Source organism: Lontra canadensis, unplaced genomic scaffold (assembly GCF_010015895.1).
Source record: "Lontra canadensis isolate GAN:19392208 unplaced genomic scaffold, GSC_riverotter_1.0 scaffold60, whole genome shotgun sequence".
Lineage (NCBI taxonomy): Eukaryota > Metazoa > Chordata > Mammalia > Carnivora > Mustelidae > Lontra > Lontra canadensis.
In genome coordinates this window covers 1,538,859-1,566,615 of record NW_022631054.1, presented here as the reverse complement: position 1 = coordinate 1,566,615, position 27,757 = coordinate 1,538,859, and the positions used below count along the sequence as shown (strand labels likewise).

Genomic DNA, 27,757 nt, shown 5'->3' with positions numbered 1-27,757 from the left:
ACTGTGGATGGAGTACCAGAAACCAGAGTGGAAAATGCATCTCCAGCCACCTAGCTCAGAGCAGCAGCAGAGCCTGGAGCCGAGGACAGGCCATGGCACTGTAGGCAGGGACCAGACGTCCACACCATTGGCTCCTCTGCAAGAGTACTAAGTCTGAGAGACCACACAGAACCACCATTCCCTCTTGGTGGAACATTCTGGGTTTCGTGTGGCTTTTGTTGGCAAGCCAGATGAAGTAGGGCAATGTCTTGGTTGGTGCCTAACAAGAGTGGTCAGGCGCGTTAGAAAAGAGGTACACACTCACACACACACGCACTTCAGCACCAGGAACAGGGAAGCCTCTTGCCTTTTCTCACGTAATCCCTCTGCTTCCCTCCAGAGACCACTGGGCATTTCGATTCCTCTCTTTTATGCTCCCTCTGCAATGGTGTGCTAACAAGAAAATTAACTGAAAGTGTGTAAATATTCCGTAGATCAGAACAAGGGAACTTGCCTGAAGAGTGAGAGCTAATTGCCCCTCTGTAAGCGATGAAGAAAGAAGACTTTAAAAACAGCTCCTACTTTGTATTCTTAACAGGATTTGGGAGAATCTTAAATATGACACAAAAATAGGCATTAATGAAAACAGAGCTATCCGAGATGAGGAAGGATTAAATAAAGATGAGAAACATGATCACCCAATTAAAAAATGGGATGGAGGCAATGAACGGAAGAGGGTAAAGAACAGAAAAATGAAATCAGTTTATTATGAGATGACTTTGAGAACTTCTTTCACACCTCATAAGGAAATTAAAATGAGGATTCTTCTATGTTAATAAAATGTACAATCAATCCACAGTCAAACTTTATGTGCCAAATAACATAGCATGAATAAATTAAATAAAAACTGCTAGAAATGTAAAAAAAAATTTTTTAATAAAGTTGCAGTCATGGTGGAAGTTTTCAGTATACCTCTGTTAGTCTCTGATGTATCACCTAGGTTAAAAATAAATAAGGACTTGGGTAGCATGAATTATATAACAATAAATCTGAAGGAAGTAGGAGAAAGAGCCTTTTTTAAAGGTAAAGTCAAAAATGACTGAAAAAATACAACCAAAAAACAATAGCAATTGTAAATAAAACCAACTGGTTCCTTGAAAAGTAGCTAAAAAACACAAACCTTGCAGGACTGATCAAGGAATAAAGAAGCCACCAACATATAATTTTAGAAATGGAAAAAGGAACATAGTTAAAGATGAGGTCAAGATTATGAAACAATCAGAAAATATTTAGGAACAACTGTAAGCTAAGATATCTGAATGCTTAGGTAAAATGGACATTTTGACAGATTAAAAAGTACTAACATCAAGAAAAGATAAAAATCTGAATAAACCAACAGTTACTTAAAAATTTTGACTTCTCCCCCATATCCTGTCTCAAGGACCCAGACATAGACTATTTTACAGGTAAACTAAAAAAAAAAAAAATTCAAGGAATAATTAATACTGTGACGATTAAACTGGCTCAGAAAAGAGAAAAATTGACATCTATCTCCTCAATCATTTTATTTAAATGAGGCAAGTAGAAATATTGATAGTGGACTGAATAAGAGCCATAGAAGAACAAACTATCAGACCAGTCACATATGATCATAGACCAAAGCACCCTACATACAGTGTCATATTGAATCTAGCTGTGTATGAAAGCAAAAATGACCGAGCAGGACTGATTCCAGGAATGTGAGGATGTGTCATTCTTAGAAAAGCTCACAGTGTTACAATAGTAGGCAAACCCTATGAAACACATTTCTGTAGGTCAAAGCTGCTCACATATTGGCAACTTCACATGGCTTAACCTAATATCCTATAAACATTAGAAGTCAAAAATACATCATCCTCCCAGTATACCCCAGAACATCACATGATGAAATTCAGTACTCATTCATGATTTTAAGATATCTCAAAACTACAAAGAGAACTTTATTAATCTTATTTTTAAAAATGTTCTTACCAACACCCATAGCAAACATTATTCTAATGACAGAACTTCCTAAGGATTTCCAGTAAAGTCAGGAGCAAGACCAGAGTTGTGCTATCACCAGTAGTATTCAACATTGTGCTGCAGATCCAAGCCATCACAATAAGATCAGAGAAAGAACAAAGAAACTATAAAAATTAGGAATATATAAAATTGTCTTTATTTAGAAAATATAGAAGAATTGATGGATTAACTATCAGAACCAATAAGACAATTCATCAAAGTGGCTGATGTGTCTGCAACCAACTAAAATATACTCAGGGAAAAAAAAGATCTCATTCATAATAGAAGAGACACCTATAAAACACCTAGGAATAAGCCTTAAAAATTTGCATCTTTACTGAGAAAAGTATGAAATGTTATTTTGAAGGACTTGAAACTGAAATGCAGGGAGGTTTTATATTCATGGATAAACAAAGGATATGAACAAGAAATTCACATAACAGGAAAGTGGAATTATGGATAAACACATGAAAAGATGCTTAAGCTCAGTGATAATCAAAGACCTACAGATTAAAACAAGATACCATTTAACACCCATCAAATTGGGAAAAATTAGAATGCCTGAAAATACCAAGTGTTGGCAAAGATACAAAGCAATGAAAGCTGTCATACGGTGTCAGTGAGAAATTAAATTTGTATTACTCTTTGGAGAGCAATCTGGCAATATCTAACAAAGTTAAGGATGCATCTTCCCAGCAACTAGCTTCTCCATTCTGGGCATATGCCCTGGAGTAACTCAAGCATGTGTACAAGCAGATATGTGTCCGTGGGAATGTTGCTTGTTTGTAACTGTGTGGACAAAGCTGTCCCTATAGTGTAGTTACTTTGAAGCCAGCCATCTTGCTGAACTGTCATATCAGATGTAATGGTCATGTGCATCAAAATATCAAGTTGTACACCTTAATTATATACAATTTTTATTTGTCAATTATACTGCAATGAAGATGAAGAAAATAAAAACATCTACTAGAGAAAGAAAAAAAGGAAGAAGTTTAGTTGTTAATGTATGTGTATGGATTCTCTTGGATTTCTCAGAGACCAGTCCATCCCCAGTATATAATGAGGAACTGGACCATCAAAGCATTCTTATAGACAAGCAGTATTCTGTTAGAAAATAAATGTAGACAAAGGCCCATCTGGACCATCAAAGTATTCTTATAGACAAGCTATATTCTGTTAAATACAGAGAAAGGCCCAATTCCAATTGCAAAGATATATATAAAAATACCCAAAAATAAATACAGAATTTTACCAAGAGACTTGCAAAACAACTTGATTAAATGGAGTCAGATGATAATATGTGAGTTAGAAGATTCAGTATCAGGTAGATGGACTTTTTCTCTTACTAACCCATACCTATGATGTTAATCAGTCAGAATTATACAAGTTGTTTGGGGGGGGGTTTGGGAAGGGGGGAGCAAGAGGTATCTGTGTGTGTGTGTTTAAGAAAGTTCATCTTGAGTTTGTCTAGAAAAATAAACAAGGGGGAATAAAATTTTTTAAGTTAAGGACAAATGAAAGAGGACTTGCCCTACTAAATATTTAAGTGTATTATAAAGCCATCATAACTAAAATGGTATGGGTCATACCCAGAAAAAGACAAATAGGTACCAAATAGAAATAGAATAGACTAGAAAGTCGACAGACAAAACCAAATGTATAACTGTATATGTGATAAAATTCAGTTTAAAATTGGCAGTGGATGGAATGTTTATAGTGTTTGGTTAAATGGCTCGTCAACCAAGGAGTAAAAAGTAAACTCTTATCTCCTATCATGCCTAAATAAATTCCAGGTGGACTTAAAGACAAAAGTACTCAAGAAGAAAACATTGGCTTATTTAATTATCATACTTTTATTGAATGTCTCTTATCTGTCTGGGCACACATTCTGGACAATGATGTGTGAATAAGTACAGTGTGGGTTGGTTTAATTTTATGATGGAATTTCCTACAGTTATTTAAATGCCATTGGGGAAAATATTTAATGCTTCAAAAAATATGCACATTATATTAAGTGAAAGAGTAGGTTATCATATAGTATCTATAGTTGGATCTTGTTTTTATATTAAAAAAATAACGAAATAAATATAGATAAGGAAAAACATGCATAGAACAAAGCCTGGAAAGATAGTCACCAAAGTGTTGTGAGTGCTGAAAGTTGGTTTTTTGTTTTGTTTGGTTTTTAATTTTTTTTGTTTAAAATTTAATTTTATGTTTTCAGTGTTCCAAGATTCATTGTTTATGCAAAACACACAGTGCTCCATGCAGTACGTGCCCTCCTTAATACCCACTACCAGGCTCACCCATGCCCCTACTCCTCTCCAGAACCCTCAGTTTGTTTCTCAGAGTCCACAGTCTCTCATGCTTCCTCTCCCCCTCCGATTTGCCCCAACTCACTTTTCCTTTCCCTCTCCTAATGTCTTCCATGTTATTCTTTACTCTCCATGCTATGAAAGTTGTTTTTATCTTTTATGTGTTCTTCTGTTTTATAAGTTTTCTGCAATGAATATTTTATCATAATGACACATCATGAACATTTTTGTCCTTAATGAGTTAGAATGAATAATGCTTGGAAATTAAGGAAATAATCCTGTTCCCAATATACTTTTATTAATTAACAACACTCTCTTAACATCATCATATATCCAATGAATGTTCAAGTTTCCAATTATCTCATAAATGTCCTAATATTTTTTTAAATTTACACTTTATTTTAATCAGGATCCAAATAAGGCCCATGCATTGCTTTGGTTGTCTCATACGGTTTTTAATCTATAGGTTTTTGCCACCATCTTTTTTTTTCCTCCATCCCTTGTAATTTATTTGTTGAGGAAGTCAGGTAACTTGCCCAATGGAATTTTTCATATTCTGGGTTTTGCTGAACATAGTCCCAGAGTATCATTTCATAGATCCCTCTGTCTTCTGTAGTTGCTGTTAAGTTAAAATTGGATCCAATGACTTGATACAATTCAGGATTGATTTTTTTTCTTTTTCCTTTTTTTTTTTTTTTTTTTTTAGCAGACTGACTCCATAAATAGTGATGTACATGATATCTGGTTGTTTCTCTTGTGTTTTTCCTATTGTGATGTCAGCAAGTGTTGACAACTAATGACTTGGTCAGTTAATTCCAATATGTGTTCATGGGTACAAATATTTTTTTAAAGGTGAATAAATTTATTGTAGTCACATACAGCAGGGCAGATTAGCTAAAGTCATTTTCAAATTGACATTTATAGATAAAGATATTATATTTAGAAAAAACTTAAAAATTTTTTTTTAATTTTATTTTTTTTCAGAGTTCCAAAATTCATTGTTTATGCACCATAAATATTTTTATTTAGCAACTTGGATGTCCCAGTGGGCTAAACTCTTTGAACTGGTGTCATCTCTCTGTCTGTTGGAAGTCCAGAATTCTCTCAAACTCTCAGTGATATTGTACATGGAATCTGGAAACAGACTTGAGGCTCCCAGGGGTCTGAACAAATCTCTATAATATATAGCACTGTTAGCTTGAAGGATGGCTTCTTTTAGAAGGCTTTGCTTCATAAATAGTAGAATGGAAATATTGTTCCAATTTGCTGGCAGCTGGCACCACATCCCGAGCCATGCACAAATATTCATCACCCACCCATAGATCCCATCTTTGATATTTACCAGAGCACTAGGGGGGTCCTTCACTCAATCACAACTTCTGTTGTTATTTGTACAATTATCTGGAAAGGAGCAGCAACCTCAGAACCTGGGGAGCCAGTTCATTATTCTGATGACTGTTGTCTTTGCTAGTGCTCAGAAGTTCAGGAGACAGATGGGTCTCAGGGAAGCCAGATGCCTGCACAATTCCACCCCTGGCAAGCCCAGCAGGCCCTTGCTGGAGCCCTCATTTTAGGAGGGCAGGGACGGAGGCTGAGCTTGGGGAGAGGAAAGGCACGATAATACACTGGTCATTTTTACTCTGTGCTGCTGGATCATGATGGCCCATGTCTAGAAAAGTCATCAAGATAGGCCACTGCCCCAGTGGGGTAGGGTTAGGCAGAAGGACAGTTGTCTCATCTGGAAGGACAGGACTGTTTAGCAATGCAGAGCTGTCAAATGCTTTCAGTGTGCCTGTCTGCAGAAACAGATGGCTTGGGCCTTCAGGCGGCCCCATCCTGGCCTGCCCAGGCTGCTGAAGAGTAAGCTGGTGCCATCTGGGGGTTGGGGGACAGATCAGAGCTCCACTGGAAAGGTTAGAACAACAAGCAGTTCCTAGAAACTGGATTCACACTGAGACGGGCTAGGCACAGAAGGGCACTGAATAGAGACATGAGGGGCTGATCACTTGCTCCGTTGCTATCTCTCTGTGCCATCTTCCCTGAATCTGAGGCTCATGTCCCCTCCAACAGTCAGCATTGGTGCTAAACTCTGGGAATATAGGCTATGAGATGAGAAACTGTTGTTCAAAATAAGGCCATACTGACGTTGGATCGGGGGTCTCTCGTATATCCAGGTCTACGATGGCAACAACAACTCCGCCCGTTTGCTGGGGGTGTTCAGCCGTTCGGAGATGATGGGGGTGACTCTGAACAGCACATCTAGCAGTCTGTGGCTTGATTTCGTCACTGACACCGAGAACACCAGCAAGGGCTTTGAGCTGCAGTTTTCCAGTAAGTCTCTCTTGCATTGGAGTGGACGATGAATTCAGTCCTTCCCTGGTCCCCCAAACAAGGAGGTCAGGCTCCAGGACATCACCCCTCATTTTGAAGGTTTGGTTTTCTCGGACTGGTGCATGCTGAGCAGACTGTTTCCTTTGAAACCTTGTGCCTGTGCTCTGGGTAAGCGGCCACTTGGCATCTGCTCTAAGGTTTGCATCTATGGTTAACTGAGAGTCACGACATACCTATTACTAATACTTCCAAAATACAAACATCGAGGCTTTTAACTAAGGCAACCAAACAAAGCCTTTCCTAATCACAGCATTTATAATATAAGGTTCAGCTACAGCCAGATGTAAAACATGCAAACACTGATGTGTAATTATGTTCTTTTGCACTACTCCCTGAAGACTTCAGTCTTGATTCTTCCCCTCGTTCATGCTCTTAGCTTTGACTTTTATTTCCACGATTTCAAAAACAGAAAGCACCAGGTTTATATATGGCCCCGGGGTATTTGGGATTACATCTCCACACCGCGGCTTGGAGGCCCTTGTGTTCGTTGATTTGAGCTCCTGTACTCGCCCAGGAGATGCCAAAAAATGTGCTTTTCTAGGTTATTTTAAAATCCAGTGAGTATCCATCAGCTGATAAATGGATAAACAAAACATGATGTATCCATCCATACAATGGAATGTTTTTCAGCTATCAAAAAGAAAGTAAGCAATAATCCACGCAACACCATGGATGAACCTTGAAAACACTGCTAAGTGAAGGGAAGGGTGCCAGTCACAAAGGCCACACGTTCTATGATTTATTTATATGAACTGTCCGGAGTAGGCAAATCCATAGAGAAAGAGAGGAAATTGGTGGTTGCCAAGGGCAAGGGGGGTAATGTGTATAGGGTTTTTCTAGAAGTGATGAAAAGGCCCTGAGGTTGATTATGATGATAGTTGCACACCTTTACAAATATACTAAAAGACACTGCATCAAACACTTCAGATGGGTGCATGTTCACTATGTGAATTATATCTCAATAAAGCTGTTAGAAAACCAGTGAATCCACCCACAATTCCTCTTTCCTGGCCCCCAGGCCATCTGGGCCAGGGGTCCGTGCCTGGGGGAAGAGGATTGAATAAAGTTGCATGCGAATTCCATCTCCATCATCTGGGAATGTGTGACTTTGGAACAATTCACTGAACCAGGCCTGTGTCCTCACTCATTACCCCTCCCAACAAGAACCCCTGTGGATAAGGAACGTGAAGCGCCATGTAGCAAGGCTCTGTAGACATCCTGCATAAGCCTTCCCCAGTCCTTCTCAATAGACTGTATTTAAATAGGATGTAATTTGAACTTTGAAACATGCATTTGTAGTGATGTTTCCCTATTACACCATCCCATCAGAATGTCCCAGCGAGCCAAACGAAAAGAGCAGCCCTGCTAACAAAATGCTCTGGGGGTCAAACAAAGGAAATAGAAAACCCAGACCCTATGTCTGGAAACTATTAAAAGCTGCCCTGGGAGAAAGAGCTGAAGCCATTTCCACGCAGCAGCCGGGAGCAAATCCTGCATGCAGCTCCTCTCCTGAGCACAGCCGTGTGGGCCCCCTGAGTAGTGAGGCCGGCGGAAGCCAGGGGCACGTGCCTGGTGACTTCCACGAGGACACGGACCTCACACTGAGGGAGGAAAGGGTGTCTAGCTTCTGCCATGGCAGGTCTTGCTTACTCTCTCTCTCCTCTCTCCGGTAGGTTTTGAACTCATCAAATGTGAGGATCCAGGAACCCCCCAGTTTGGCTACAAGGTTCACGACGGAGGCCATTTTGCCGGAAGCTCTGTGTCCTTCAGCTGTGACCCAGGATACAGCCTGCGGGGCAGTGAGGAACTGCTGTGTCTGAGTGGGGAGCGCAGGACCTGGGACCGGCCTCTCCCCACCTGTGTCGGTAGGAGGCCTCTTGCTCTTCGAGTGACCACTTGGGCCCCCCTGAGTCCCATGTTCCTAGCTCTGGTCCCGTGAAGGCTTTCCCATTGGACCCTGCATACCAGTGCCTTGGAGCTGTCTAATTGGACTGAGTGCTGCTGTTCACAGGAGCCAACCCTCGCCCTGACCCCCTTCTCCGTTCCCTCACTTTCATACCTCATTCCCCCCGTGCAGCAGCACACTCAGGCAGGGGGCTTGCCAGTGTCACACGTTGAGCCAAGTGGGACCACAGCCAAGTCGTGTCCTCAGAACAGTAATGCTGGCGACAGAGGAAAGGGAGGAGTGTGAAGTAGGAAGAGGTGGAGCACTGGCCTGGGTTCCAAGGGTTCCTGCAACACCCAGACTCAAGCAAGTCTCCCACTCACTCTGGGCCTCAGTTTCCCCATAGGCAAAATGGGGCTTATGCTCCCTTTTCTGGGGGAAGTCGGAAGAAAGAGTAAGATAATGAGCTAGCGTCTATCTCATTCTTGAGAAAGAATATAATGAATGGGCACCTTCTTAAGCCTGTGCTGCTTCCAGAGTGTCAGCAGAGGCTCTCTCTAAGCTTTCTCCATGTGTCATAGGATGAGAGAAGTCTGGTCCAAGGCAGGAGTATGAAGTAGGCAGAACCTGTCTTTCTGTTGGTCTCTTCCTCTGTCACCACCCACCTCACTACACCTCCCCACCTCACTGTTACCTCCCTGCAGATCACGGTTCCCATCACACTGCTTTGTCCCACTTCCCCATCCCTGGACCCCAGGCCATTCCCTCTGTCCCCTTCCCCTGGTGCCACAACTTCAGCATGTCTATTGTACAGCACTGGCTAATCTTATAAGAACAAAACGTCCACTGGGAAAACATTTAAGTTCCTACCAAGCACCACAGAATTGATGCAGTTGTATGTTTGGGTATGTACAGAAGCAGACAAATTTAAAAAAGGAGAATGAAGCATTTTCCCCTGCTTTAGGGGAGCCTATAGCCTAGCAAGGCAAATAGACACATAAACAGATAATTATAATACAAGATAAGCACTATGCAAAGAGTTATGGGTAAAGTGTTGGGGAAATATGGGGAAGTTTTGCACAGACTTGAAAGGATGGGTAAAAATTCACCAGCAGGAGGTGGATGGGGGCTGGGCTTCTAACCTGAGCCTGCGTGAGGGCTGGAGAGGTGAACCTGCATGGTGGGTGTTGATAATGGCCAATATTCTTTTCCCCTAGACAGCTTCATGTTAACAGGATGTTCAACACTGTTATACAACAGAGGGCCTGAAGGAGAGGATTTTAAGCCTGACAGTGGACAGACCAGCATGACGACCTCTAAGTAGCCTAGAGAGTCTTCCCCTCCCTCTGTGCTTAAGATCACCCCAGCTGGCAGGCACACTCCATCCATTTCTCCCTGCATCCCTGTTTTTGTCCTCTGCTTTCATTCATGTGCCAAGCCCTATGCTGGGCACCAGGAACCTTGACTAGGGCAGATCCCAGGCCAGCGAGAGGGACATGTGCATAAGCGGACGACAGCACAATATCACAGGCAAGCCAGAGCAAGTGAAATAGGAAGGAGATGATGCACGGTACAAGACAGTGGCATGCTTTGCCGGAAGGATGCACTGTAAGGCTCTTTTGAATATCAGATGTGCCAGTTGGGCTGAACTTAGCAGATCCATTCAAGTGGTGCTAGTAAGGGTACTTATTTTGAATCTCGGAGGTTTCCCCACTGAGACTCCCGCAGACCCTATATAGAGGAGGGAAGCTGTGTATCTGGGGTGGCGGGTGTATATTTTTACATATGTCATGTTGTGGTGGACTCTACATAGTCCAGCAAAAATGATCACTGTGGCTTTCTCCATTGACGAGTGGACCCTGCAGCCCAAAGGAGGCAGCCAAAGCTCTAAGGATGGGAAGAAGGGCAAAGAGGAGAGCCTTCTGGTCTTAGCAGTGCATCTGCAGCTTGCTGGCCTCTGGGCTCCTCCCACCCACGTGCCAGCCTCCAGATGTTGGGACCATCGGGAAAAGAGCAATAGTGTCTATAAGGAAGAGCCCCCTGCCCCCATGCTGCTGCCTCCAAACACTCACCTTGAGGGGAGAAGGAGGGGCTTCTCCATCTGGAATAGGGAAGGAAGCTCTGGTCCAGGGCATGGATAATGTTCCTCCACCTCTCCGCTACCCGCCTCTTTTGTGGGGCCAGACAGGCTTCCTTTCCCCAGCTCACAGTCTGTCCTCTCTCCCTCACCCACTCCCCAACATGGCCCACTCAGCCCTGCGTCCTGTAGGCACCTCCTGTCCCAGCAGCACCCTGTGGGGACTTGTAACAAGCACGAGCCAAGGATCCAGTCTCAGGAGCAGGCTTACTGGCAGAGTGCCTCCTTCCTGACCCTGCCATGGTGCCCCTCTGTGGGGCCATGAGGCTCTTGAGATGCTTAAGGAAGCTGAAGGCCCATCTTCTACCTGTGACCGTGACCCCATCTTCTTCAGTTTCTTCTAGGATTTTGCGCAATCATCCTGTTTCCTAAAAAACACTGTAGTAAATCTCCTGCTCTTCATTTTCACTCATGCTTCCTTGACGCAAGTCCTTATAGTAGTTTTCCCGGGAAGCAGTAAGTGCCGCTTGTTCATCTAATCATCCATGTATCCCCCCTTCTGTAAACACTTACTAAGATGTCTGTAGCGTGTGATGCACTACAGCAGCGCCAGTTGTGCAAATAGGAATAGGACAGGGTCCCCACTGCCAAGGTGTCTGGAGTCTTGAGAAGGAGATAGACGTGACTGCAACACGGTACTCGTGTTGTGATTAAAAACTTGCCCGTGTTAAAACGGAGACAAAAGGAGGACACAGGCAACTCGCCCTGGGAGGGGAGGGCGCACAAAATGTCCCCCAGGGAAGATGTTTTCAGGCTGTCAGGCCCTGGGGAGGCCTGAAGAGGCCTTGTGTTCCTGCTGATAGCATTCATGAGGCTTGACTGGACCGAAGGGTGTCAGAAAGGGACTCAAGAGGGCAAACGGAGCCCCTCTGGGAGCTTGGACTTCATTCCAGGAAGGAGTGTTTGAAGCAAGCAATGACTCAATTTGCATTCTAGAAAGGTCCATCTGGTGGCACTGTTGGGGGGAGAGTGGGCAATTGTGCCACCCCAGAGATGGCTGGGGCCTAGGACAGGGCTCTAGCAGTGGGGCCGTAGGGCACTGATGTGACAGATGCCCCAGAGGTTCAGGGGCTGGGTCTCGGAGGCAGACCTGATGTGAGGAGAAAGAAGGCCAGAAGATCACCAGCTTCTGACCTGGGTGACTAGGTGCTCCAGTGGGGAGTGTAGACCTCTGCACTGGTCCCCTGCCTCCAGTTCCACCCCTCATGCCCTTTAGGCTGCTCCCAGAGGGCACTTCCTAGCATGTAAAGTTCACTAGCATGTAAGGTGACCAGTTCTTCCCCAACAGAGTACATAGACACTAGCCTCATGCACTGCTCCCTTGGATGTCCGTCGCTGGGCCAACTTCACAGCCCTGTCTCCCACCCCCATCTCCTCCCCTGGCCCCCATCTGCCACGCTGTTGCCAACCACCAGGACATTTGCCCTTTCTCCTCTCTCCTGCTGTGTCCCCAACACCACCCCTGCCACCCAGCCAGTCCAATCCATTCCTGTTCCTCCTTCACGACTCCCCCTGCCCCATGCAAGGGGAAGTAGCCACTTCTCTAAGCTGTCATCTACCACCAATGTGCCTCTGTTGGGGCCCACAGTGGCTGTCTCCTCTCCTAGAACATTAGCTCTCAGGAGGAAGGATGCAGCGTCTTGCTTGCCTCCGTATTCGTGGCACCCTGCCCAAGCCCCGTGGCTGAAAGCACAGGTGCAAGTGTCTGCACACGGCCAGGGAGGCTTCAAGGAGTTTAGGCGCAAAGTAGGCTGTCAGCCCTCTACCCAGGGACCTTTTTAGAAATGGCTTTATTGAGACACAATTCATATCCTTTTAAAGTGTGCCATTTAGTGCTTTTTAGTCTATTCCCAGTCTATTTGCAACTGTCACCACAATCAGATTTTTGAACATCTTCTCTGTCCAAAAGAAGCCCTGCACCCAGTAGCAGTCCCTCCCACCTGCCCACCCCCTCCAGGTCCTGGCACCCTCCACTGTACTTTCTGTCTCTACAGATTATTCTGTTTTGGACATTTTATACACACCAAATCATAGAATATGTGGCCTTTGGAGCCTGGCTTCTTTAACTTAGTTCATGTTTTCAAGTCCATTCCTGTTAGAGCGGGTAGCAGTCCTTCATCCTTTATTATGATCAAATACTATTCCATCATACAGATTACAGCATATTTGTCTATCCATCCATCGGCTGATGGACATTTGGGTTGTTTCCATCTTCGGGCTGTTATGCATTAGGCTGCTGTGAGCATTTTTGTGTGAACGTACGCTTTCATTCTCCTAGGTCTGTGCCTACTGGTGGAATTGCAGGGTCCTACGGTGACTACGTGCCACCTTTTAAGGAACTATGAAACTGTTTCCCAAAACAACTGCTCTCTGTTGCCTTCCTACCAGCAAATGTGTACAGGTCCCTGTTCCCTCACATCCTCACCGACACTTGCCCTGTCTGGCTTTTTGATTGCAGCCACCCTTGTGGACGTGAGGCACATCTCACTGTGGTTTTCGTTTGCATTTCCCTGATGGCTAATGATGTTGAGCAGCTTTTCATGCTTTCTGGCCATTTACATACCTTCTTTGAAGAAATGTCTGTTCAGATGCTTTGCCTATTGTTTAATCGGGCTGCTTATTTTTTCATGATTAAGTTGTAGGGGTTCTTTGTAGATTGTGAATACAAGTTGCATCCACGGGCCTTTCTATGTGCTGTGCTCAGTCACCTGGAGGGAACTTGGGTGTACTGACAGGAGGAGACACTGAGTCCCTGCTGGCCCTGCAGGCCACCCCATAAAGCTCACTTTTTTGGGATTTCTTTCAGCTGAGTGTGGAGGGACAGTGAAAGGAGAGGTGGCGGGACAGGTGCTGTCACCTGGGTATCCGGCTCCCTACGAACACAATCTCAACTGCATCTGGACCATCGAGGCTGATGCTGGTTGCACCATCGGGTAAGTGGCACGGCTGGCAAAGTCCCCGTTGCTCGCCATTCGGGATAGTCATCACCAGCATCATTGCTGGGCCCCTCACTAGTGGCTGACCTGCCCACCTCACCTGGAGGCCCTTGTGATCAGCAGTAGTTGCTGTGACCCCAGGCTCAGGCTGGTGCCTGTGGAAAACCTGGAGAGGCCAATCTTGGCCTCATAGGGCTGCTGTCCAAGTTCAGACAACTCTCTGGCCTCAGTGGCACAGTCACGGCAGAGTAGCTGAGAGCAGAGCTGGAGGTCATATGGACTCCAGCAGGAATCCCAGCCCTGCCACCTGCTGTTTGCAGGACTTGGGGCACAGCCCTTATTTGCTATTATAGTAGCAGCATCTCGGGGGAAAGACTTGAATGGGACAGCATGTGCAAGGCGCCCAGCATCGTACTGGGAACATGGTAAATATCTAGGAATGCTTCTGTGGTAATTTCTCATATAATAGTGTCAGCTCAGAGCGGTGTGATCCCAGATTGTTTCCTCTTCTCAGTCTGAGTTTCCTCATCTGTAAAGTGGGGGCAGAAATGCTAGTGTTTGAGAGTTGCAGAGGGAGTAATTACAAAATCCCAGCAGTGTCTAATACTGCATACATACTCCCTCAAAATATAACTTCCTTCCATACAAGCATCTGACCAGCAGGAATTATTTACAGGAGTTCCAAAAAGTCAGAGGAGAAAGGAACATCCCCATTTACCCAGCCCAGAGCCTGGCATGTCTATCCTCTTAACAGTTCTTTACTAATAGTAAGTCCTAATAACAAATAGACATTGTTCTCAGTCCCATTTAATAGATGAGAACACTGAGATCCCAAGGGAATGCATAGTGTGTCTCAGTTTGCACAGTGAGTCCCACAGAAAGCTGGATGTGAACCAAGTTTATCTGAATCTTCATGTTATTCACACTGTTGGCAAAGCTGGGCCTCACTTGAGCTGTGGTTCAGATGAGCTGTGAGGAAAGGAGTAGGTTGGGGTGGCAGGATGAGCAGAGGTCTGGAAGGAGGATCAAAAGGCAATTGGAGAGGAGACAGAGTCTGGCTAGAGAGGGGGAGGCATGTGAACAAAGAAAGGGAGGTAGAGAGGGTGAAGCACGGTGTGGTCATGGAGGACTGTGAATGCCAGCCGACAAGAGGTAGCCATGGGAGTTCTTGAGCAAGATCATTCCCATCAGGGTCATTTACAGTGGAGAGAGCTCATGTGAAAAAAACCAGTCAGGAGTCTACCGCAGTGACCCAGGAATGAAATGTGGACGATTTGCAATAGTGGGGAGCCAAGGCAAGGAGAAGTATAGCTAGAGAAGATTATGCTCTAGAGAGTTTTCAGTTAAAAGGAATTGGCAGAATGGATACGTTGCTGGAAGAGATATAGACATTTGTGTATTTGCTGATGTACACAGGTCCTTAGACTCAGTTCAATTACAGTTAAAGAAATGCATTAAGTGTTTGCTCTGTGCACGTTTTTGAGCTAAGCCTTGTGAAAAATGAGGTCAGCAGTGCTCTTAGGGGTTGTGCACTGTTAGGGGGACAAGTTAAATATACAAATTCATCCTGCACATTTCTGTTGGAATAAGCTTCTGGAAGCACACCTGACCAGCTCACCTGCTAATTAGAAATCTTCCATGACACCCAAGCTCACAGAAGCTAAACATATCCTGGTTTTCAAGGTCCTCATGACCTCAACCTATCTGCCCAACCTCATTTCCCACCCCTTCTCTCCAGGGGCACTCCAACAAAGCCAAGCAACTGGTGGCCCCTGTGCATATCCAGGCTCGTGGCCTCGCTCTGTGCCTCTGTTTCCACTCTGCCTTCCCTGCAATACCCTCCTTCCTTCAGAGGCTTATGTCTGAAATTCCAAATCCCTCAAAGTCAAGCGTGTGTATCAGCTCACCCAGGAAGTCTTCTGGTCCCCTCTCTTGGACTCCTAGGAGTCTGTCCCCCTCTTCTGAACTCCCTTTGCCCATGACCTGCATTTTCCTTATAACACTGACCACTTTCATCCTCTCTTTGTGCTTCTGCCTTACCTGCCCGGCTAGAGCCATGGTCTCTGCCCGATTCATCTCTGCAAGTCTCCCAGCTCTCAGCACAGTGCCCCTAGCACCTGGCCCCACAAAGTGTCCAGTGATGGATGAATGAATGAATGAATGAATGAATAACTGAAGCAAGCAGGACTTGGGTCCAAAAGGGGGTTATATGACTAGCAGATCCATGATAGTCCCTCAATAAGTGTTAAATGAGCAATGACGGAATCAGGAGTATAATGACTCTTTCACGGTAATGTGCATATATACAAATCAGGAGGCTTTCCTGCTTCCCTACCTTGGAGCATCTCTCACTCACTCGTTCACTGATTCTTGTAACAACCACCTGTCTGTCTAACACATGGCATTGTCTGGGCAAGGTGCTGGTGTCACATACGCAATCAAGACCCGGACACCCAGACTGGCAAAGGGGTGACATGGGCATATACACAGGGAGACGGAGGAGTAGGGAGGGGTAGGGAACAAAAGACAGGACAGGAGACCAGAGATGCTGTCCTGGAAAAGGGGACACAAGAGCTGAAGGATGGAGAGGAAGTTGCCGGGTAGCCAGGGAGGAAGCCTGCTGGGAAGGGAAGTGACTGGGTGTGGTCAGGCCCAGATCATGAGCTGTCAGTCCCCAGGCCCAGATCATCATTTAGTAGCCTGGTCAGGGTTGAGAACATGGGGCCTGAGACACTGGGTTTGGACCCATGCTGGCAACCTCGTGGAGAATGGGGTAGCCTGGGGCAGGGAGCCCAGGGAGGAGGCTGTGCCAGATCGTGGTTGGGATGAGGAGCCAGAACCCGGGAGGGGGCAGTAGGAGTGGAGAAGAAGGGATGAATTCAGGAAACACTGAAGTTGTCACACCAGATGGTCTCACTCTCCTCAGTGGACAGGGAAAGTGTGGTTTCTTCTGTTTCCCTAGGTTTTGCTGCATAGCACACAGTATGTAACATACACAGAAAAGTTGAAAGAACAGCACACGAGCGCCTGCACACCTGCCACCTAGACTCGGCCATTATGAATATTTCGCCGTATATGCATTCTCTCTTCTATCCTTTTTTGCTGTATCACTCAAGAGTCCATTGTGGACCTCATGGTGTTGCAGTTGTAAATCCTCGGGCAAGCACTTTCTAAAGCAGATTCACTCATCCACAACCATGCGACGTTAGCATTCCCAAGATGGCCTCATCCCCAGGAGGGAAGGTTTAGAACAAGGGCCAGAGGAACACAGAGGGATCTAAGAGCAGCTGACAGGCGAGCACAAGGAATCAATGATGGAATTTCTGGGCAGGTGTGAGGACCGCTGTCACTGACGGGAATGGTGAGCGTGGGGTGAGCAGGTTGGGAGCCAGGAGGACCTCTTCATGGCCCTCAGGAAGAGAAGATCGAGACAGAGTCACCAAACATCCTCTGCAGGGTGACACAGTGAGGACAATAAAGTAGTGGGGCTGAATGTGTGTGCAAGGCCTCCATGACAGGGAACAGCAGGGAGAAGGTGAAGGTAGCTTCCGCCCTCCCTCTGGCGGCCTCGCAGCCTCAGGGAGCTGATGCCAAGGGAGCAGAGGGGCTTCCTGCTATGCTGGGCTGCAACGAGATCCTAAATGAACAACAGAACTCCTGGGATGGAGACGAGCCACAGGATGCCTTTCCCTTTCTCGTTCAGTCCCCCAGCCCAGCTGATGCTCCCGGACAGTGTGCACAGCGTCCACACACACATCTGTGCTCATGCCTGTTCTCTCTCCTCTATCTCCCCCATTCTCCCTCCTTCCCTGTTTCTCTCTCTCCTCCTCCCCTGTGGTCCCCCACCACCCTCACTCTTAAAACCAGCAGCAAAGTTAAGGGAATTCATGATTAGGCCTAATTAAGACAAACACATAAAGCCCCTTTTGTGTTTGAGTCCTTATTCAGAGTAAGATGTAATTATTATTTTTTAATTGGGAATATCTTTATAGAATGTTTCTACATTTAAAAAAAAATACACCTATTTTAAAAAACTCAAAATGGGGGTGCCTGGGTGACTCAGTGGGTTAAGTCTCTGCCTTCGGCTCAGGTCATGGTCTCAGGGTCCTGGGATCGAGCCCCACATTGGGCTCTCTGCTTGGCAGGGAGCCTGCTTCCCCCTCTCTTTTGGCCTGCTTCTCTGCCTACTTGTGATCTCTGTCTGTCAAATAAATAAATAAAATCTTTAAAAAAAATAAAAAACTCAAAATGTAAAAAATATAGAAATCTGTAGAGATCATAAGTCCCCTTAATCTTACTCTGGTCTCCTCTGCACACCCCACAGAAGATAACCATTGAGATCTGTTGGTTCCACTTGCTCTTCTAGATATTTTGTGTGGCGATATATACATCAAGCTATTGCGGTAAACACGGTTTCTAAAACAAGATCATCTCTACGCATGGCTTAGTGGCCTGCTTTTGATGTACTGTTTAATCCTCTATCATCATATTATGATGTCAATATATAGATCAGCCTCATCCTGTTTGATGGCGACAGAGGATTCTGTTGTAGGCACAACTATCATTTATTTTTCCACTCCCCTATTAATAAAGTAAATATTTTCAGTTTTTCACTCCAGTGAACAGCCTTATATGTGAACCTTTGAACTGTTGTCCAATTATTTCTTTAGGATATATTCTTAGAAGGCAAATTTTAATATATGACCTCGATTTCCTTCTCATGACTGCAGCAATCTATACATCCACCAAAAGCCTGGCTCCCCACACGGAATCATGAGCTACTGTCAACCCTGTCAGTGTCTATCAGTTTGACGGACAAAATGATATCTAATTGTCTTTGCTGCTTCCAGTTCTTAGTATATTTTCTTTTGGGAGAGTTGTTTGGTTTTTTTTTTTTCCTTACAGAGTGCTCAACTAGGTTGAATTTTAGATGGTCTCTTGTTTCAGTTTAGATTTAAATTTTTTTAATGTACTAATTGACTATGTATATTTCGTATGATCTTTGTTATTTTTATCACACTGTGCCCTTTTTACCTTTGGAATTTTTGTCTTCTTCACGTTCTGTGTATATTTGAAGAAAGTGAAAAGAGCACAGGGCTTTGTATATTTCTTTTTCATCGAAGGTGTTATGCTTTTTTTCAACCGAAACAGGCGATGCTTCTTTATTGCTTTCTTTCATTTTTAACTCTTGCTGCTGTTAGCTGATTTGATTTAATTAGCTTTGTTTAACCCCCAGTGATCTGAGAGGGTTTTTTATCTCCCCCCCTCCCTTTTTTTCTTTTAATTCTGCCAGGGATCTTGTGTTTTCATTAATTCTGTTTTCAACAGCATTTATCTTATTCTCCTTTATTTTGGAAATCTTGTTGTTTTCATTTTTATTTTAAGGAAACTATTTTTTTTGTTGTTGTTTTCAGATTGCTCTTGACAGCCTACTTTTGTTTTTTTTGATGTATTATCATCTTGCATCTCCCTGAGTATACGATTTATGTTTTGTTTTACAATGTCCTGTTTTTTCCTGCATTTACTGCATTTTGCAGCTGGGCCATTTTGTCTGATCTGTCAGCTCATTTCCTCTGAGGAGCTGCTTCTCTTTCCATCCCAAGGGTTTTGTTCATTCAGGATCAAGTTGTAGCTCAGAGTTGGACTCTGGCACAAGATTGCCCACCACTCTGATGAGCTGTGCAGCTTGGGAAGATCTTTAAACAGGTGCTCTAGGCCTCTGTTCTCTTATCTGTAAAATGGTGATTTAAGATGGTCCCTGCAATCTAAGGTTGCTATGAGGGTGTGAGTTAACCTATCTGAACACTCAGAACAGTGTCTGGCGTGAAATTCCCAAGTAATGAGAACTCCTTCCTGGGGCTGGGTCGATGGTTGCTCATTTTACCCAGATGGGGCATCTCCTAAGCACAGCAGGCTGTAAGTCACCCCTGAGAGTCACAGGTGGTGGGAGCAGGTGTCAAGATGCCCCTTGGTGTGCCAGATAGGATGAGATGTGGGAAAGTCCACAGGCCTCCATGAGACCCTTCCCAGGTGCACAGACAGGACAAGTCTTGCAGATGTCTCTCCTCACCACCACCCCCAACCCCAGCCAAGCACTGGAGGTGATCAGCAGACTCTGTGGTCCACCTCACCCCAGCGAGCCAAGCAAGGATAATCCTTTGCCAAAAGTGCCCAGGAGGGATGGTGGGGAGCTGCAGAGATCACACTCAGCCCTGGGTGGGGTGCAGGCAGGAAAATGGGCCCTTCTTGGGTGTGTGTGACAAACTTGAGCTGGCAGTCAGATTCTGCCCTTGAACACGGTGGGTATCTGCAGCATTTGGTAGGTGCTTTTCCCCTGAGTGCCAGGAATGGGATAGGCTGGCCAGTGAATTCCATCCAGTCCTAGCAGCTAACAGCAGGAGAGCAGACAGTGAGCTGCACCCTCCATGTCACTCTTTCCTCTGTGGTCAGGATGTAGAACATGGAAGTTTGATCCCTTGTGGGTGAGACCTCTTCTCAGTTTCCAATGTTGGCCTAGCGTTTTCCCTATTATAATCAGTGGACCAGCTCAGAGGAAAACTGGAGATGAGAGGGAGGCAAAGCTTTCTGCTCTTGGTCCTCCCCTCTTCCTAACATTTATCAAACACATACAGTATACCCCATTCTTGATCGGTTATTACTGTCCCCATTTTACAGATGACACCAGTGAGGCTCAAAAGGGGAATGTCTCCCAGTTACCCAGGGATCTGGGCTTCAGACCCATTCCATTTAGCTCCAGGCTTTTCTCTCGCCTGTCCTTCTGACCCCAGTTTAGTTCCATTTAACAAAACACTCATTGAACACTTCCTCTGTATCAGAGACTGTGCAGTGGGAAACACAAGAATTGGACTAAGGCCAGTCTTTGTCTTCCAGGGGGTCACATTCTATGAGGAAAATATTCAAACAAACAGGTCCCTCCAAGACAAAGTAGTTGCTGTAAGTGAGTGTAAGCCAAGTTCAGTAATGGAGAAGAGAGAGAAGGCCTGCCTGCAGGCATCAAGGCAAACATTCCAAATGAGGGGGAAAGAGCGAAGGGACAAACAGAGGGCAAAACGTAGGGTCTGTCCACGAAAGACTGCTTGCTTCCTTGATGTGGCTGAGGACTGCGCAGGGGAGATGAGGTTGCGTGGGGAACAAGGGCTCTCTGCAGGACCCTGTGTGCCAAGACGAGAACTCTAGATGGATTTCTCAGTATAATGAGGAGCCATTGGAATATTTTGAAGACAGTAACCACATTCAGTTCAATTAAAATACTTGGAGCATTTACTCAGTGCCAGGCATTCTGCCAGGTACTGAGGGTATAAATATAAATAAGAAACAGTCTTTTCCCTTGAAAGTCTCAGTCTTATAGATAGACATTTTATCAGTTAGGAATAGAAGCTGAAAAACTGACTAAAGCTGGCTTCAACAGATGGAGGTTCACTTTTCTCTTGGAACAAGGATGCGAAGGTCCCATCCAGACCCAGGGTAGCCGCTCAGGACAGCGCCTTTCTTCTCACACTGCTGTCCCCGGACGCTGTCCTGCAGCTTACCCCACGGCATTTCGGCCTCAAAGGGGAGAGACCAAGGCACAGAGCTTCCCCGTGCTGAGGGTTTGTGTATTTATTCGGGGAGAATCACCATCCTTACAGGCATCTTCCTACAACTGATTAGTCAGAACTTGCCATGAACGCCTGGCTGGGAAAGTGGGAAATCAATTTTGTTTTGCTTATACAGTTTCAATAGTAGAGATAGATGAGAGTTTTTGGAAATGGAGTGCAGACAGGCCATCCTACAGGGCCTGCTGCAGATTTTAATGTGACGTGATAAATGCAATAGTGGAAGTTATGTGTGAAACACAACCAAAGAGCACGTGCAGGGATGGTTCCTAATTCCAGGTGGTGCCAGGAGGTGGGGGCAAGGTGTTCTGGAGAAGAGAGGTTATGGTAACTACGTTTAAAAGCACAGTAGGAGCTCACCAGGCTGGGTGGAGGTCAGGGCCTTGCAGGCATATGGAAGGGAGGACGGGCTTTTTCTGGAAGAACCCATCATCTGGTATGATGCAATGATATCTCCATTTCTAAAAGGAGATCACTGGTGGCAAAGCAGAGAAATTGGCTGGGAAAGCAGGGAAGGAGTCTAGGATAATTGAGGGGTCCTGGTTATATTCAGAAGAACTGAGGCTTGTTTCTGAGTACAGATCTGGCTAGGCTGGAGAGCTGCGTGTGACTGGGGAATGGGGCGAAGGGAGAAGACACGGTCTCTTCCAGGTGTGCCTTTCCTAGGGAGATCTGGGGCCCATGGAGGCTGGGGAAACCTGTTCTGGAAGCTTTGATTTCCACTCCCAATGCTCATGTTTGGCTTATGGTCCTAGTTTATCGATTTTTAACTGTAGGGATGCTTTTTAATGATTAATGCAAAGGGTGACCTGAAAACTCCCTTCTTGGTTGTTGGTCACACAGCTGTAGGATTACCGGGAGATAGAGGCCTACAGTTTTGATGAACCAGAACCCCTGCCCAGTAGAGCTTGTCTTCCTGGGAGGAGCCTGGACCAGACAAAACATCTGGCTGCGCCTGAGACCCAGAGTCCCCACCTGCAGTTTCCCATCAATCATAGGGCCGCCATCCCCCACTGCGGTCAGCGTCGCTTCCCTTAGACAGCAAGTGGGCAGCTGGCCCAGAGGAGGCAGAAGGCACCAGAAGTAAAGCTTCTGTTTGTAGCTCTTGCCAGGAATCCCGGCCACAGGTTTAGCAGCTTCCAGAAGGTTTGTTTTTGAGCAGTGACAGCGAGTTAAACCTTAAACAGAGAAGGTCCCTGTACTTGCACTGCGAGAGCTGACCTCCTGCAGGAACTGAGCAGATAAGCACATACACGGCGGGGCATCCCTTTGTCAGACTTGAGATTTCAACAAATCGGGAAATCGTCAAAAGGAGCTCAGAAGTTTTTTGAAGGAGAGGATGTGGTTATTCCCTGGGTGTCAGTGTAAGAGTGGTGGTGGTCTCTGGCAATTTAGTTTTCATGGATCACCTCTAGAAAAAGAACACAAATTACTTCAAATCATCCAAGAATAATAACCCATCTGAGCTACGCTTGATAGTCGAATTGGCCAGCAGATGTGAACTTGACTGCGAGTTTACCATCCCAAAAATGGACTCTAGTATTTCTTAGAGGGGGATTCCATTCATTCAACAAAAGAAATGCAGACCTACGTTCCTGGCCACGCTGGACCAGTAGAGAGCTCACCCTCTCAAAAGACTAAGTAAACAAGCAAAAAAGAAATAAAAGAAACTTTTGTGATACCACATAACACATACCATTCTTTAAAAAATGGAATCATTTCCCTAAAGAAATAAGAAGATATTTTCTGAAAAGATTACATTATAGTAAACAAAAGAAAATCTAAATGGATAGATGTATGCTATTCTCATTTAAATATAAGAAATAGGGATGATCCATAGCAGAAGGATGGATAATGGAATGCGGGAGGGGAGATCCTGAGAAAGAGTGACCTTGATAACCTCGAGTAAAGAATGAAAAGAAGCTAATGACACAGTAGCTGAAATCTACAAGAGTAGCACTTGCCTTGTAAGAAATAAATGCACTGAAGAAAGAGACAATCTGGAGGTTCTGTCTGAGACTGCAGAGACAAAGTGCAAGGGTGTGGAAATAATGAAAGAGAAGTTACCCAGTGTGGAAGACAGAGGACCAACCAGGCAGCACAGATGGAGAAGAGTATAATAATAAAATACAGATTGTGAGCAGACTCCTCTGAGAAGGGACAGAGGGAGGGACCGGACTAAAGTGTCCTTGGTGAATTGAACAGACTCACTGAGTTCCAGCCAAAACGAATTAGATAGAACTTGATGAAAAATGGATCAGTTCCAAGGATAATAAAAGATTCTTAAAAGCTTTTCACAAAACACACTCACACAGGTAAGCACACAACAAGTCCTCCTCAAATAAAACGGTCATTTATGAGAAACCACCCCTACACCAAACCCAATCCTCCTAAAATCTCCCCTCCTTCACATCACTGGCCAAGAACAGCGGTGCTGTAAGACCAAAGAATCATTGATTCAGCCAAGATCTAATGTGCACAAAAGCCACAGAAAATTGCCACTGGGGCTTCTTGAAAAACTCGCAAAGACATTGTAGTAGGCTGAGTGATGGCCCCAAAAGACTTCAGGTTTTAATGACCGGAGCCTGTAAACATTAGCTTATTTGGAAAAACAATCTTTGCAGCAGTGATTAAATCAAGGCTCTTGAGATGAGGAGATTTTTCCTGGATTCTCTGGGTGGGCCCTAAATGCAGCCACATGAATCCTTGTAAGAGGGAAGCAGAGGGAGATTTTATACACACAGACGGGAAGATACAGAGATTGGAGTGATACAGCAGCAAGCTAAGGAGAGCCAACAGCCACAGGGACAGAGGGAATTATTTCATGGAAAAGTGCCTGTGCTATGATAATGCTAACAGTCATGGTCTTTACACAACAAATAACCGACCAAGAAAATGTAGAGTTAAATCTGTCATAAATACAAGAAATTGACAGTCGTAGAAGGACTTTAACACATCTTTCTTAGTCAAGTAAAAGGGAAAAAAAAGTCATACACTTGAAATGAATATAACACTATGTATTAGTTACACTTCAATAAAAATAAAGAGAACAGAAATAGACTTTGCTTTAGGTGATTTTACCATTTATTGATTTTTGCACTATGTATCAGGCTTGGTGCCAGGTACTTTATATGTGATTTCATTTACAATAATCCTCCCAGCAACACTGCTTGGATGGAGGCCGTTACCGCCATTCGACAGAGAAGTAAACCAAGACTCCACAAGGTCACCTGATGAGCAATCCCAGAACAAGATGTGAAGCTGTGTCTTTGATTCCATAGCCACGTTTTTTTTCCCTCCGGATTATGCACTTCAGGAGGCATGAACCTTTCATTTATGGACAACATTTCTTCCGGGAAGAATAAAGACACATCTGTCCTCACAAAATCCCTGACACCTCCAGGACAGGTTCCGGCCCATGACAGGTGGTCACATAGCTTTCATGTACAAGGTGCCCATGACAAGAAGGAAGCCAGTCCAAGGTCACTGGTGAGGAAAGCTGAAAGACACAGCAGTAGCCTAAGTCCTGCGTTTGTGCACTGCCCCAGCCTCCCAGAACGCCATCACCACGGCCACTGCAGTGACCCAAAGCTCAGGTTCATTTTCTCCCTCATGGAAGTAACAAAAGAATCTTTTTTCTATCGGATACCAGCTGGCCCCAGGAAAGAAGAGCCTCTCATTTTGCTCTAGACGTCAATGCTTGCTTTGGGCTTTGGTCTGTCTTCTCCGTTTTTGCTCTTTGGATGGCAGGATGCTTTAATTATTATTGTCTGCTATTATGATCATGGTTTAATTGTCAGTTTGCAGCTCCATGGCTCAGAAGGCAGCATTTTATAAAACAAGGATTATTTTGTTATTGTAGTTGCCAGTGTCACTGAGGATAATTTAGGCTTCCTTCTCACTTGGGGGCAGGAGTGATTTCCGACCCTCTCCCGCCGGCAGCAAGTGTCTGTTCGCGGGCCATTTTCCCCTGATATAAAGATCCACCCATGGAGTGGCAACGGTTGCCCTGAAGGACCAAAGGCCCTTTCACATTTGGGGGCCGCAAGTGAAATCAAATGAAGTCAACATGTCAAAATGCTGTGGACTGTTTTTTCTTGCTTTTGTGTATCTGTCTGACATGTAATGGATCCAAATGAGCTCCCTATAAGCAGTGGGGTTGGCAGAATCCAAAGAGCATCCAAGGTGTCCAAGTTTCCTTGGGACTGAGGGGACTGAGGACCAGATCCCAGAAGCAGGTTTTGCCTGGGGACAGCTCTTGAGAGGTACGGGCACCTGCAGCAAGAATCCACTGTTCCCCTAGCTTTTTAGATTGAGACTCTGGTGGAAAATCTCTTCGTGCCATTGAAGCTGAGTGTCATGAGCTTTACTCCCTTACCAGCAAAGTCCAGCGGAGTTTCCGTGGCAGGCTGGTAGGGGGTGGTAGGGGAGCAAGGGCCGGGTGGGAGTGCCCTCCCTGGGGCACCTGCTGTCAGGAGATTGTGGAAGAAGGTGGGACTCTACAGAGACACTATAAAAAAAGGTGTCGGGAGATCCTGGAACAGGGTCAGCCCCACCATCCAGGGTGCCCTGGGGTTGAAGCAGGTGGCAACCAGCTGAGCATTGATGACCCAGCGCTGGAGAGAGCAGAGTCTCAGGACAGTCCCCAGGGAGCCAGAGAGAGAGAGAACTAGAGACCAGTGGGGCTGAGGAGCTGAGCAGTGTATTTGTCGGTCCCCGTGAGCACCCATGTTATACCCGAGGCGAAACAGACACCAGACTTAGGACAGTGAGACTAACTCTAGCCCCTCCTTTGGTGGGCACTGGTCTTCCGCCCCTGCCCCCAGCCCTGCCCCATCACCGCACAAACCACTGTCACTAGGATTATAGATATAGGATATTTATATATATATCCTATATATATATATTTATATATATGTCCTATATCTATATCCTATTATAGATATACCTATATATAGTTATAAGATGTAGATAAAGGATATAGGATTATTGCGTTCTCCACAGCAGCTTGGGCATTATTGCTGTCCCTCTGAGACTCTCCCCTGTCTTGGCTTCTAGGACTGTACCTTCTCCTGCTTTTCCTTCTACCTCTTAGTCTTAGTCTCCATGGGCTTCTCTTTCCCCATTCATCCCTAAAGTCCGAATCCTCCAGAAACTCCCTTCCTTATGTGCCTCTCACGCTGTATACTCATTGGACACGCTTGTCCAAACCCACCACCTGCACCGCATGCTTGTGTCCTACCAAAGAACTGGTACTTTTCTCTCTCTAGCCCATCCATGTCTTTACGCTGTCTCTGTTCCCTCCCTGGCATTCCCTCTTCTTCTCACGTTCCTCATCCACCCCCTTCATCTGCACACAGCCTGTGCATCTGACAAGACTCTCAGCTCAGTTGTCACCTCCTCCAGGGGGCCTGCCTCACCCCCTCCACCCAGGTAGGGGTCTGCTCTGTGCATGCCTTGACCATAGAACTCATCACACCACACTTAGGGTCAGAGACATGCCATATTCCCATCATTGCTGTCTGCATCTGGTACCTGTTCTCTCTTGATTGGATGTGTGACTCTTGGTATCTGTATCTAGGCTCAGAGAACCTACCAGGCTGGGCTTAGCCAGTGTGCGACCATGACTGCATCCTCCCCATGTCTCCTGGGTTTGGACAAAGCTGCTAGTTCTGGCTTAGGGTCGGTGCAGCTAGGTCCTATTTCTTTGGTAGTGATAGAGCACCGAAGATTCAGTGGGAAGATCCAAGGAGCTGAATGTGGCCATAAAGAGAGATGTCAGAACCTCTGGCAAAATAGGACGTATCTTCCTTAGCACAGAGGATTTCATTTCCTCTCACCATGTGGTACACACTTGACAAGGAGAGTAGGTGAGTTTGGCTGAACTATGGTATTCCTGCAAGGTGGTGATCAGTTCATTCATTCATAGTTCAGCCAGACCAAGAGCTTAGCATGGGCCAGGCCTGGTGCTGGGTACCAAAGATACAGAGATGAATGAGTCAGAAACAGAGCAGTTAAGGAGCTTGGTAAGATAGGTACGTCACCGATGGGTCCAAAGCTGTGGGAGCACGTGGAGGGAGCATCTGTCCAGATGGGGTTCATGGGGTCGGTGAGGGATGGCAAGGCAGTGCACGATATGGAGACGCCCAGAGAAAGGTCCCCACTGGGTGTGGGGTATCAGCTGGTACATGCTAGCCAGGTGGTGTATGCGTTTGTGGGGCTGCTGTAACAAACAGAAGAGCTTGAAACGAGAACAGAAATATACTTTCTCACAATTCAAAGTCAAGGTGTCGGTGCTCCCCCTGAAGACTCTGTGGAAAAATCTGTGACCTTCTTCTGGCTTCTGGTAGTTGCCAGCCACCCTGGGCTCATAGATATGTCACTCCAGTCTCTAACTCTGTGTTCACATGGTCTGTTCCCCGCTGTCCCTCTGCTTCTCTGTATCCCAGTCTCCCTCTCCT

General features: G+C 45.5%; 1 protein-coding gene across 1 annotated transcript in view; it reads left to right on the top strand.

Moving 5' to 3' along the window:
• Positions 1-27,757, top strand: part of CSMD2 (CUB and Sushi multiple domains 2) — a 593,647-nt gene that overhangs the window by 409,785 nt on the left and 156,105 nt on the right. The window contains exons 23-25 of the mRNA XM_032877161.1: positions 6,506-6,662; positions 8,396-8,587; positions 13,551-13,677. Of these exons, the coding sequence (XP_032733052.1) occupies positions 6,506-6,662; positions 8,396-8,587; positions 13,551-13,677 (476 nt within the window). The remainder of the gene's footprint in view (positions 1-6,505; positions 6,663-8,395; positions 8,588-13,550; positions 13,678-27,757) is intronic.